This window comes from Palaemon carinicauda, chromosome 26 (genome assembly GCF_036898095.1).
Source record: "Palaemon carinicauda isolate YSFRI2023 chromosome 26, ASM3689809v2, whole genome shotgun sequence".
Classification (NCBI taxonomy): domain Eukaryota; kingdom Metazoa; phylum Arthropoda; class Malacostraca; order Decapoda; family Palaemonidae; genus Palaemon; species Palaemon carinicauda.
Genome location: NC_090750.1, coordinates 69,264,856 through 69,279,855, shown reverse-complemented (window position 1 = coordinate 69,279,855; position 15,000 = coordinate 69,264,856). Strand labels below are relative to the sequence as shown.

At 32.6% G+C, this 15,000-nt stretch overlaps 1 protein-coding gene across 1 annotated transcript in view; it reads left to right on the top strand.

Annotated features, from left to right (window-relative positions):
• LOC137619980 (neprilysin-like) overlaps positions 1-15,000 on the top strand; it is a 398,554-nt gene that overhangs the window by 304,506 nt on the left and 79,048 nt on the right. Inside the window, exon 2 of the mRNA XM_068350260.1 lies at positions 12,740-12,828. Within this exon, the coding sequence (XP_068206361.1) occupies positions 12,741-12,828 (88 nt within the window). The 5' untranslated portion in view covers position 12,740. The remainder of the gene's footprint in view (positions 1-12,739; positions 12,829-15,000) is intronic.

Below are 15,000 nucleotides of genomic sequence, written 5' to 3'. Positions count from 1 at the left end.
TTATGGGACTCAGTTTTCTGGCAGTTTAAGAGCTGCATTAATTTTCAGAAAAGCGACGGCGATGAGAAGCTCTACAATTAACAGGTGATATTATCTCTCTCTCTCTCTCTCTCTCTCTCTCTCTCTCTCTCTCTCTCTCTCTCTCTCTCTCTCTCTCTCTCTCAAGTATGAAACAGGTAGTGATGTAGACACAATTTTGAGGGGGGAAAGTGAAAACAAATAATTATGGAAACTCTCTCTCTCTCTCTCTCTCTCTCTCTCTCTCTCTCTCTCTAGATGAACAGAATATAATAAAGTATATTGAAAATTAACAAATACTTTATTTAAACTTCAGATTTCGTGGGGTTGCAAAATATTCCGACATTGTTGATGGTGTTTCTTCCGATTTTATAACATCTTTTTTTTCCATTTGTTTCAGTATAGCTCGGTTGCAATACATTAAGTAAAATTTTGTTATTACGATAGTATTTCTTTTGCACTAGTTTTCGTTATGTTATCAGATAACATTTAAAATATAATAAAATGTACGCCAAAGATTACGTGTAGTTTGCTGTGTCACCATTATCTCTCGCCTTTTTAATATTTTTAATATTTACTAAAACTAAATACGGTATTACGTATGTTTTCGTTATGTTATCATATAACGTTTGAAATATAATAAAATGTACGCCAAAGATTACGTAATGTTTCGTTTGCTGTGTCACTATTATTTCTCGCCCGTAATGTTTCGTTTGCTGTGTCACCATTATCTCTCGCCTTTTTAATATTTACTAAAACTAAATACGGTATTCCGTATTTATTACCTTCTCCAACTTCGTTGTGAGGGTTATTTTTTGATAAGCGTATGTTTGTATGCCTGTCTGTGTGTTAATGATTCGCATAACTCAAAACTATTCGACCGATACTCATTAAATTTGGTAGGATGATTGGCCATGATTGGATTTTGAGAGTAATTGGGTCAAAAGTCAAGATTGAGATCATGAAAAGGTAAAAAACTAATCGCAAAACTCAAAAACTATTTGACCGAATATCATGAAATTTGGTAGGATGGTTAGCCATGATCCAAGAACAATTTGATTGGATTTTGAGAGTGATTGGGTCAAAAGTCAAGATTAAGATCATGAAAAGGTAAAAAACGAATCGCAAAACTCAAAAACTATTTGACCGAATATCATGAAATTTTTAGGATATTTGGCCATAATCCAAGGACAATTTGATTAGACTTTGGGAGTGCTTGAGTCAAAGGTAAAGGTCATTAAAGAGTAAAATCTGTCTTTTTGCTTTATCGTCGTCAATTTTAATCTAATTGCCAAAATATGCGTAATTCAATTGCTTATCTTGTGATATACAAATGATTTCGTGAAGTATGCGCTCTACCGAGTGCCCGTTCTAGTTCATATATATTACGCACGGTAAAGATATCTGTATTAATTACCTAAAGAAACTAAAAATGGAAAATGGATGAAGGCAAAATTATCAAAGATAACCATACACGAAATCGTCTGTGTCAAGTGAGAATCACCGGTGTACTGTCGTCATTAATAGACGGTCTTCGCAGCCATCCTTTTGGGCCCTGGCTCCACCAAGTTTTCAGCTTTCTACTTTATTTCCGTTTCCGCTACTTGTCTCTGAATGTACTTCCCTCGTCCCAGCGCCATGCCATATGACTAAATTGGATAAATCTGACTGAGCATAACGAAAATTAATCCATGTATTCATATGTTTACGAACCGACAGAGAGATTATTATTATTATTATTATTATTATTATTATTATTATTATTATTACTTGCTAAACTATAACCGTAGTTGGAAAAGCAGCCTGCTATAAGCCCAGGAAACCCAACAAGGAAAATAGTCCAGTGAGGAAAGGAAACAAGGAAAATTGAATATTTTAAGAACAGTAACATCATTAATATAAATATTTCTTATATAAACTATAAAAACTTTAACCAAACAATAGTAAGAGAAATAAGAAAGAATAGTGTGCCCAAGTGTACCCTCAAGGAAGAGAACTCTAACTCAATAGTACCCCTTTGATTAAAGGTTAGGGTAGGGTCTCCTTAAAGTTAAATACTGTATAAGGAGAAAATTAGAAAATGGGGCAGGACTGAGGCATGGTCAGGCCAGTACAAAAATTTGTTAGTTTAGAAAATAAATTCAAATATACTTTCATGAGAAAAATAAACAAACTTGGGATTGAATTTTTCGTAGTTATTGGAACCCGCCCCCCCCCCCCCCCCCTTAACACAGATTATCTTCTTAAAGTCAGAGTGCATTATTCAAGTTTAGGTAATTCCAGATTAAATCTGAGGAGATCAAGAGGCGAAGAGAAAATTTAATGGCCATAACTTTTGGTATATCTTTAATTTAGTTTAAGTATCATACAAAACTGCTGCCTAAATTTTGTCTCTATTGCAATGTAATGAACATTTGCCTCTAATTGAAAAAAAACTACTTCAACTTTATCAAAAAACTTAGAACAAGTTTTCTCCTTGCTTCGACTGTAAGAAAAAAAGGAGACTTATCATCGCTCTGAAATCTTAGTTAACATATGGAAGCATTATTTAAAACAGTTATTTTGCAATAGTTTTACCATTTAACAAATTGATTTTTATTTGTGGCTGTTTAAAAAAAGAAGACACTACAAGCACGTACCATTCGAACATTTCATCATGAATTATTCCCAAGTCAAATTAAGGTCTTCCAATTAGCACTCGCAGTATTAGCTTTTTTTTTTCTATTCATTTATTCTGGCTACAACGAATGAATACCAAAATTAATGTCCCTTTGCATCACCGGTGAGAAACTGCTTCATAAATTCTAATTATGAGTTGTTTGCGTATCCAAATACAAAAGAGACTCGCAAACAATGCAGCTCTATATTTTTTTCATCTGTAGTTTGCTTTCCTTTCCATTCTCCTGATGAAAAATAGGCAGGAAGGATCTGGCGATACATGGCTTGTGCCTTCCCCTTTATATTTGCTTTTTTTTATGATTCTTTTTTTCCTTCTTTCATTCTCTCTTGCCCTAGCTATTCCCCTCCTCTTTCTGTCCAGTGTGTACCTAGAGGTTTATGATTGCCCCATTCTCAGAAAAAAAAGAGATAAAACAAAAGAAAGAACCAAAAAAATCCGCTGATAGCCTGGCTAGGGGGAATATGTGCATAGTGTTTGATAAGCAAACACTTTAGGGTTAAACTCTTCAATACAGAAAATCCTGCGAAAAAGGTACAAAGACTTCTATTTGCTTTTGGCTATTTAAGCACGTAAGCTTACAGCCATTATGAAAGGAAAGGGAAATTAATTAGAAGATGACATGTAGTTTCTCATAATCATATTTCAATGCAAGGAATGATAAGAAATAATTAAATGTGAATGCTATATACCCTCAGCACTATCTAACAGCAAAATAGAGAGAGAGAGAGAGAGAGAGAGAGAGAGAGAGAGAGAGAGAGATTGTTTATAAATAACATGCTGTGACCGTTAATAGCACACTTCACATACCATTTATTTATATTACCAAATAGCTAGATTTAAACAACTTAACATTTCACCAGTAAAATGTCAACAAAAGTAACTTGTTTGTGAATTATTAATGGAAAAGGGAATGTCCTTGAGCCCCCAACCCAGGATAAGTACTTTCATCTCAAAATACTTGTGGTAAATCGTTCCCCATTAGATGAAAGACCTCAGTCTATTGATTCTATTGAAGAATCTATAAAAGTCCTTAAAAAAGAAGTGGAAGTTTCGTTAAATGAGAACGAGGATATGGTATAGATTTTCTATGAAAAGGAGGTAGAATTTTGTAAAGGATCGTCGAGATCCCATTTTGTAAGGAAATGGTCTTCATCCGTTATTGGATTTCGTAAATCTTCCGTGAAATTAGCTTAGGGCTGCGAGTGTTTGATGTCCTCACACGACCTTTTAAATACGAGCATGTAACTAAAGAAATACCTTTTTAACGAGTGACTCGCTATCAAAATCTACTATCCTCCAAGTGTATGTGAAGACGAAATCCTTCTGTATATACGAATCTGTTTCAAATGGAAATGCACACATTTTGTGTCCCTCAGTGGTAGCAGCGGTTGATAAATTGCACAATCAATCACTTCCTGCCCCGGGCAAGTCTCCTATCCCTTTCTAAATAACCCACTGAAGATGTGGTCTATACGGGCCACCTTTCCAGGTCCTGATATCTTAAAAAGTTTTTTACTTATTTGGATTTATATTTTCGTATCTTTCCATTCTGTTCATTCCCAAAAAGCGTTGTTGCAATAAGGGGTATATAGGAATATCGTCTGTCGTTCTTACGGTTCACTTTGCAATTGCCATGTAGCGAATGCATCTGCAGTGTGACTTTGGATATTATTTTAGATAAAAATCTTCCTCAGATGAATTATGATAGTAATTGCTTTCATATTGGAGTCTCTCCTATTTCATAAAGAGTAAGTGTCGATATATATATATATATATATATATATGTATATATATATGTATATATATATATATATATATACACATATATATATACATATATATGTACATATATACATATATGTATATATGTATATATGTATATATATTTAAATATATATATATATATATATAGAGAGAGAGAGAGAGAGAGAGAGAGAGAGAGAGAGAGAGATCTAGCTGTCGCGTACATTATTTTTATGTATATTGTAGGTATATTTTAGTTCAAGGGTCTTTTGCACAAAAATCTGTCAAAAACTGTGGTCTGGGAGATTTTATATTAGATAACGATGTGTATCAGGTTTTATATAAATTAACAAATAAAATATAGATATGGGCATGAGTTAGAAAACTAGTTATTATTACTATTATTATTATTACTGGCTAACCTACAACCCTCGTTGGAAAAGCAGGATGCTATAAGGCCGGGGGCTCCAACGGGAAAAATAGCCCAGTGAGGATAGGAAACTGGAAAAATAAACGTTCACAGAATTGCAACAAAAGATGAGTTGGTTTGAGCGTGAAGAAGTCCCAATGAGGATCAAAATGTAACATTCATAGCTCCTTTCGGAAAGCATATTCATAGTATCTTAAGGTTTAATTGAATGTAAATTATTAAAACAGCTAATTATAAATAGGCAGTTTGGATCTACTTAAATTCGCTTATGACAATATATATTTTCCAAGTTTTGAGTTTTAGACCGAGGAAGTAAAACTTATGTTGATATTGAGTTCATTGTTAATTTGATAGATCTAAGATAAAAATAGTCTTTAAAAAAGTCCACGCTCGTTAATATCATCCAGGCTTTTTCTATAAAAAGAAACAAAAGATGAAAATAAAAGAAAAATAGGTAGAAAAAAATACACGCTCTAGAGCATCAATTTAATCAACTATTTTATGGTATCCTGAATATCAAAAGATAACAAAAGATACTTTTGCTTGGTTGTCACTTTTACTTTCTGCAACATTGCAATGCATTATAGCCTCGTCCAATGTATTGTAGTATCCTTTGTTCATTTCACCTCGAAATTCACCAAAGAAACAAACTAGCGATGAATAAGTAGAGTTTTCGCTACCCTTCTTGAATAAAGAATTTGCAATTAAATGCGAACTCGGAACGCCTCTGAAAACTTCAGAAAACCTTATGTAAATTTTAACCTCGCATTGTAAATTTGGTTGTCACCATATTTCTAAGATATCCTCTCGCAAGGAGCAGGAGTTTCTTATGAAATTTGTTGTTTAACACCCTTAAAAAATATCCAACTATCTAGTAAGATTCTCTTATATAAAAACAATGTGTATGTATCCATATTTATTTTTTCGAAGAAAGATTTTTTTTTTTTTTTTTTTTTTTTAGGAGTTTAAAAGTAGGTACGTTTTCTTAAATGTTTTTACTGTTGCACTAAATACACATTATGACATCCTGAAACGAGAGAAAGCTGTTGATGGTGTAGTTGTTTCCCTTTGTGCAAAATCTCCCAGATGATATTAACTTACATTTGCGTCATAATTATAATATATATTGAGCATGTTTCTTTACAGCTTGCTCTTTCTAGTTACAACAGAAAGTACAGTATATCTTGCAAAGGAAATAGATAGATTTATACTACAAAAATCCTTGAATTGAGAGAGAGAGAGAGAGAGAGAGAGAGAGAGAGAGAGAGAGAGAGTAATAATAATAATAATAATTCTTTATTTCCAATATTTACATTGGGTATTCATAAAATATAAGGCTACAATTAGTAAAGTCATCTTACAAATAGTTCAAATATTTGTTATTTTAGACATACAAAAGTTGTTATATGAATCAACAAATCGGCTAAAACTTTGTAATTGAAATAATTCATCAATAATAAAAGAATATCATGAAATGAGAGAGAGAGAGAGAGAGAGAGAGAGAGAGAGAGAGAGAGGGGTTAACCTCGGGAACATGGATAATCACTCCACAAATTCCACTTTGCACTGCCTCCTCTCTGTGGCAATCACATGTTAGCCATTTCTGGGAATAATACCCATTGATTTAATCCCACTAATCAGTTTAAGCTCTGGGGCATGAAATAATTGTGATCGATTCTGTTCACTGGCTGTGTAGAGAGAGAGAGAGAGAGAGAGATAGAGAGAGAGAGAGAGAGAGAGAGAGAGAGAGATTCGAACAAGTAAGATTAAGTTACCCGTAACCAAATTCGTTTAAATTTTTAGGTATTTTTCAAGTTATAGCTCCGCTTTTCTTCTCTGCAAATTGATCATTAAAAAAAATGAAGGTGTATGGGACTAACCATGCTACCCTACCATTTATAACTTTATACTTCAGTGGCTACTTTCCACTTGGTAAGCGTAGGAGAGATTCTTTAGATATGGTAAGCAGCTCTTCTACGAGAAGGACGCTCCCAAATTAAACCATTGTTCTCTAATGTTGGGTAGTGACATAGCCTCTTCGTCATGGTCCTTCACTGTCTTGGGTTAGAGTTTTCCAGTTTCAAATTACACTCAGGCACACTATTCTATCTGTTTCCATATTTAATTTCCTCATTGCGCTTTTTTATCTGTTGGCCCTCTTGGATGTAGATCATCCCCCCTTTCCCAGCTAGGGTTGTAGCTTAGTTAATAATAATAATTAATAATAATAATAATAATAATAATAATAATAATAATAATAATAATAATAATAAAATGGTTCTATTTTTTCGTCACAATAAAATCAATTGATATTTTAATGCCTGATACTTAGATTCTTGTGAACGATAACGTAAAGCATTAGTAGTTGTTTTCTCAAAATAATATATAAAAACATAAATTTCATATTTATTCACACATTTCATTGATAGTAAGACTGAAAATGAGGTGTATATGAATGTGCCAAAATTTTTATCTGTTAGTTAAAGAATGCCTCCTCTCTCCTGATAACCTTATTTTATCGTGGGAGATATATTTTATTCATGCCATTTTGGGCTATTATTTTTCAGGATGAGGGAAGATTCATATCGAAATAACTAATAAGTGAGATTCAATGGAATATAAGTCCAAAATTTCATCAAAGAAAAGGAATTAGGAGGATAAAAATTCAATGAAGTATTATGTGAAATACGGTACACCAGAAGATTTAAATACTTGATGTATTATTATTGTTATTATTGTTGTTGTTATTATTATTATTATTATTATTGTTGTTGTTGTTGTTGTTGTTGTTTTTGTTGTTATTATTTATAATGCTCTTATTAAGACCTGTCGTAATTATTATTATTATTATTATTATTATTATTATTATTATTGTTGTTGTTGTTTTTGTTGTTGTTATTATATATAATGCTCTTATTAATACCTGTCGTAAAAGGGAGACAGTGAAAGGAATAGAAGTATATGTAAATATGTATGAAAACAAAACAGAGCTACATCGAACTGCGTATGTTGCTCGACAAAGAACATGAAGACGCACTGGTTCTCGGTACGCAGGTGTTACGAGAACTAAGAGAAGTTCTTTGTTGCAACGGGATTTATGGATATTCCTGTTGGATATCTTGAAGTGGTAGTCTTGAATATAGACCACCACTACGAGAAGCCTCGTTCAAAAGACAGAGGTATCCCTTTCGGTTCCAGCCTTTGAGGCAGAACAGTTTCCTACCATAATAATAGAAAGGAAGAAATAAATAAATATTGCCACAATACACTGTTTAAAAATCGAAATTTTTAACGGAAATTTTCAGCCGTATTTCAGTAAAGTATAGGTGACCGTAATTCTTATCCTACTTCGTTATTGTCTTTTACGAGTTGGTGACCGTGATATCACTCCTTTACGTCAATATATCATGTTTTTATTCCAGGATTTTTACTATTTTTTTTATACGGCAAATTTTTAAAAGAGTAACTATGAATGAGTCTGGGTGCACACACTCGAGAACTCAAGTTAGAAAGGTTATAAAGAGTTGGAAAGAGTTGTGTATTCAGTTATCAATTTTTACACACATATTTTCCACATTTGTATGCCTATATTGACATTCAACCACATTTACATTATATGATTTATTTCAATTCAAACGCAGTACTGTAAAGTACTGTCAGTTCTAAAAGGAAATCCCGTAGAGAATATTTTAATTACTGCTTTTTTTTCATTTTTCGAAAGCTAGAAAAATACCAGGAAAGGGAAGATGGTATACAGTTATTGCTTTAATTTAAAAAAAAAAAAGTAAAAAATTAAAAGGCCACCATTCCAAATTTGTACCCATTTTGGGGAAAATGTTTTAAAAGCCAAATAAGATTAAAATATTTGAGCATGGGTCACAAGACCCCAAGCGTCTTAAAAGAATGGGGTCCTCAATCTTCAGTTCTCAAGCCGCTTGCAAAACACTTTTAAGTTTCATCGCCTGGTTCATTATTCATTCTCTCTCTCTCTCTCTCTCTCTCTCTCTCTCTCTCTCTCTCTCTCTCAAATATGAAACAGGTTGTGGTATAAACAATTTTTAAAGGGAAAAGTGATAATAAATAATAATGGAAACACTCTCTCTCTCTCTCTCTCTCTCTCTCTCTCTTCTCTCTCCTCTCTCTCAAGTATGAAACAGGTAGTGGTATAAACGCAATTTTGAAGGGAGAAAGTGAAAATAGATTATGATAGAAACTCTCTCTCTCTCTCTCTCTCTCTCTCTCTCTCTCTCTCTCTCTCTCTCAAGTATGAAACAGGTAGTGGTGTAAACACAATTTGGAAGGGGAAAAGTGAAAATAAATTATGATAGAAACTCTCTCTCTCTCTCCTCTCTCTCTCTCTCTCTCTCTCTCCCTATATACATATTTACTTCCTTATCTACCTTTCTGCGTATTTTCCCTGTACCATCATCCTCTAATGATTTGCATCCTTGCTATTAACATTACAGTTGTAATAATTATAATTATAACTGTTAATTGTTTGCCATCAGGAAACCGAATCCAATAAACTAAAACATACAATAAACTAAACAGTGTTTGATAATAATTTCTCGTCGGTTCACAGCAATTTTTACTTACTAATTATAATAATTATAATGATAACTGTTAATCGTTTGCCATCAGGAAATAGAATCCAATAAACTAAAACATACAATAAACTAAACAGTGTTTGATCATCATTTCTCGTCAGCTCACAGCAATTTTTACTTACTAATTATAATAATTATGATAACTGTTAATCATTTGTCATCAGGAAACAGAATCCAATAAACTAAAACATACAATAAACTAAACAGTGTTTGATAATCATTTCTCGTCAGCTCACAGCAATTTTTACTTACTAATTATAATAATTATAATGATAACTGTTAATCGTTTGCCATCGGGAAGCAAAATCCAATAAACTAAAACATACAATAAACTAAATAGTCTTTGATTATCATTTTTCGTCAGCTCTCAGCTTCTTCTTTGTCTACATCTTTTCCCACTTCTATGTGGGGTCGATGTTTCTGGTCAGCTTTCTCCATCATGATCTACCTCTGTCCCACACCTCATCACCGGTTAATCCCCTTGATCGAAGGTCATCCTTGATACAGTCCACCCACCTTCGCTTTGGTCTCCCTCTCCTTCTCGTTCCCTGTACCTCCATTTCCATTACTCTCCTCCCAATATACTGTTCATCTCTTCTCATGATATGACCATACCACCTCAGTCTACTTTCTTGGATCTTATCTGATAGTTTTCTAACTCCTGTGGTACCCCTAATTACCCCAGTAGCTGGGTTTCTCGTCAGCTCACAGCAATTTTTACTTACCAATTATAATGATTATAATGATAACTGTTAATCGTTTGCCATCAGGAAACAGAATCCAATAAACTAAAACGTACGATAAACTAAGCAGATGAAAAATATTACAAAAAGGGTCGGAGATTCTATCCATTCTCTTTCTTTCAGAGCGAGAATCACCGGAGGAAATTTCATAAGAGGGAGAAGAGCTGGAAAAAGTTGCTGCACCTCCGGAACAGAATCGGAGCCCCACAAATTGTCCCTTATTTCCCCAGATGTGGCACTCTCATTAGCATGTTATTGTTTCATAGGAAGGCTCTCTCTCTCTCTCTCTCTCTCTCTCTCTCTCTCTCTCCTCTCTCTCACTTCGCTTTGTATCTATTATAGCCTTAATTGTATTTCGAATCTATTGATATGCTATCAATTCTTCGTATAATACGATTGTCTTTGCATCTCTGTTGTCATGTAATCTCCTCTATATAATAAAGAGCAAGTTTCTGGCTTTATATATGAATATATATATATATATATATATATATTATATATATATTATATATAGGATATATATATATGTATATATATATAGGTATATATATATGGATATATATATATATATATATCATATATATATGTATATATATATATATATATATATATCATATATATATGTATATATATATATATATATATATAACTCTTTCCCGGTCACGCTGAGTTCTCCCCTTGCCTCGGAGAGGTGAATGGTATATATATATATATATATATATAAATTTTTTCTGGTCACGCTGAGCTCTCCCCTTCCTTTGGGAAACTGGGAGAGGTAGTAGTCATACCTCGGCGAGTGTCCGTGTGTGTGCAAATCTATCTAAATACTTAGCCGTCATTTTTGATGGGTCGCGTACACTAATATTTCATCATCCTTTCTCGTCGGTCCGCAACAATTTTTACTTATTAAGGTTAGGACTTGTTGGGAGCGTTGTTGTTAGTGGTAATTGATATATAAAGTAATTGATAAACGAGTAAAGTGTTTTGCACTGTATTTGTCGCTTTAATGGTCAAAGGGTCAGCCTGGAATTAAGGACAGATATTCCTGTGACGTAGGGGATAATACTACTGAACTGAGTTGTATAATTGATTTTGCTCTATGCAATTTTGTGTAAGGACTTTAATGTTAGCTTATTTGTAAACTAAAAAGGCACCGGGAAAGATGATATTGATATCTCATCATACATACATTCACACTTCCGCACACAAGCAAACACACACACAATGTTGTGTTTGTATATGTGTGTATATATATATATATATATATATATGTATATATATATATATATATCTATATAATCACATTTATACATATTTACACTTACACGCCTGCATGCACGAGCACACACACGCACTCACACATACACAAACACACACACACGTATATATATATATATATATATATGTGTGTGTGTGTGTGTGTGTATGTATGTATGTAATTATAAAAGAAATGTTTTAGAAAAAAATACTGGAAGCAAAGTAAAGAGAAATAGATAACAGGAGTAAATGAAAATAGATTTCACACTTGATTAAAGAGCGTTACCCAGGATGAGTGACAGTTTATGAAACGCCAATAGAACAATTTTCGAAAAGTAGCCTTTAGAAATCCACTTGAAAAATACAGGTGAATGTTTTGAGTCCCGTGAATTAGCTTTTATACACAATGTTCGACTGGTAAGAAGTGAAGTGATTGTAATGAATAATTTGGAAGATATCATTAATGAATGACAGTCCCTTCTGACGAAGATGGATTAGAGCTTAATGGAAGACTAAATAAATTATTCAACGTGATTAAAACATTGTAAATGGAGATAACGGAAAGGGAAGTTGTAAGGAAAATCGCGAAAGTTTATTGATGAATAAATAAAAAAAAAATCAAATATAAAATGATCATAGAAAAGTCCTCGTGTAATGGATTAATCTTGATTCTTATATTTTGTTCAACTATTCTCCATTAAATTATTCCTTTATAAGGCACTATTATACATAGATATCCTAGCATCACCCGGTATATTGCGTTTAAAAAAAAATAAAATAAAAAAAAAACTGAAAAGCGTAAGAACTCTCGTAAGATAAAGACGATTAGCGTAATCTTAGTAGAAGGTTTGACACTGCTGATGAACCTTTTGAGTAGTTATGTAAAGTAACTAGTATAGTGTGTTATATTTGCCCTGGAGTCACCTTCCTTTTGTTCGAGAAAGCAATTATATATATATATATATATATATATGTATGTATGTATAAATAAACACACATATACAGTATATATATATATATATATATATATACATATATATATATATATACATATATATATATATATATATATAGATATATATATATATATATATATATATATTAACAAGTCGCTTTATCTACTTCATGACCAAATAAACATTCCTACACAATGTCTCTTCTCCGTTTGAGAGTCTGGACTATAACAGCGTATGCATTTGTATTTCCTGTTTATTTCCTTATCTTGCAATAAAAAAAACCCTTCCAATTTCTCTTCACTCAGAATGCGGAGATGGCGAGAGCGGGTCCTGTGCGTCATTGTCTTGCTTTTGCTGCTTGTGTGCAGTGGTCTCATCACTATTATCATCACAGGTGAGTGTTCTCATACCTTGTTTAGTTAATGTCCCTTGATATGGCTATGAATAATTCCCCTTATAATTCTTATAAGACTTAATAGGTGATAGCCGTTGAATCACAGGTGAGTGTTCTCATACCTTGTTTAGTTATGTCCTTTGATATGGCTATGGATTAATTCCCCATATACTTCCTATAAGACTTAATAGGTGATAGCCGTTGAATCCTTGTATGACAAGATTCTCCGAACGTGTGTCTTATCTCAGAGAAGTGACTTACCATTTTTAATATGGCTATGAATTAATTCCCCATGTATTTATAAGACTTAATAGGTGATAGCCGTTGAATCCTTGTATGTTAAGATTCTCCGAACGTGTGTCTTATCTCAGAGAAGTAACTTACCATTGAATGCTGATAATGTCCGACCATTGCATTGGTAAAAACGATATGATTATGATTTTCTATGTTTTCATTCCAAATGAAGCTTTTGAAAAAGTACCAGTCACCTCAGAAATAGATAAGAATATTATATAAAACCAATTGTAATATAGTAACTCTTGGGTTGTAAAATAGATATTATGACAGTGAAAAGTCAAAATTTTCTTTTCCAAATTATTAATCGTTTGACTGGTGTTTTTTTTTGAAAAGGTTTAATGGTAACGAGATTGAATTGGTAGCCATTACCTACTTTCTGCTTTGCTGATATCTGTTTTAATTTATTTTGTTTTCAAAATCTAGCAAGTTTTCATTGCTAGTATATTGAATGAGATTTAACAGGCGTGTGGTTTTCTGATATTATTGGTTTGGTTTATTAAAAGAAAGATGATAAAAAGTAATATTAACCATGATATACCTCATTGTCTATAACAAATCGCGAGTTTCACTATTATTATTATTATTATTATTATTATTACTATCACTATCCAAGCTACAACCATAGTTGGAAAAGCAAGATGCTATAAGCCCAGGGGCTCCAACAGGGAAAAATAGCCCAGTGAGGAAAGGAAATAAGGAAATAAATAAATGAAGAGAACAAATTAACAATAAATCATTCTAAAAACAGTAACAACGTCAAAACAGAAATGTCATATATAAACTATTAACAACATCAAAAACAAATATGTCATAAATAAACTATAAAAGACTCATGTCCGCCTGGTCAACAAAAAAGCATTTGCTCCAACTTTGAACTTTTGAAGTTCTACTGATTCAACCACCCCGATTAGGAAGATCATTCCACAACTTGGTAACAGCTGGAATAAAACTTCTAGAGTACTGCGTAGTATTGAGCCTCGTGATGGAGAAGGCCTGGCTATTAGAATTAACTGCCTGCCTAGTATTACGAACAGGATAAATTATCCCATACTTCAGTAATTAGAATTTATAAACTGTGGTTAATGTGACGCTGAATTTTATGGATGAGAATGATAATTACGGTGTTGGAAGAAATTGAATTCAGTTAAGATCCAGTAAGAGAACTTATCATTGTCTTCCGAGGCATTAATGACCTTTTGCCGTTTTGTTATTACCGCCTCTTCCCCCCCCCCCCCCTCCCCTCAAAAAAAAAAAACATCAAAATAAGTTTGAATTGATTATATTGAAATAGTCATTCATTGCAGAGGTTTGATGATATTTATGATAGATGTGACCAGGAAATTTCATTGTACTCGAATTTTGTGAATGCAGCAAAATATATTGACGTAAATGATAAATCACGAGATGTACAATAAATATTTGTATATAATAGATGTATGTAAATTTGTTAAAAAAAATGTTTATAGAGTTTCAAATGTTGTCAATCATAATGCGACTAAAAAATTTTGTTTTTAATCACGTTGATAAATATTTTATACTTTTATTCTTATTTTACTCATCTTGAGCTTTCACTTTTGATATCAAAATGAAAAACAATTGCAAATGATATGATATTTCGTTTTCATTGTTATGTTTCAGTATCTTTATATTGCAATTAGATATTCTAGCTTCGTTTTCTAGATTCAAAACTGAAAATATACTGAAGCTATATCTAAATAAATGAAAGTTAATGGAGAGGGCCATGAAGAAAGCCTGGGATTAAAAAATTAGAGGCCTTATTATAAGAAAGATGAAAGCAAGAACCTTAAAGCAACTATAACACAACAACAATGATAAGAAAAATTTTCGCTAATATTTTTAACAATGATAATAACA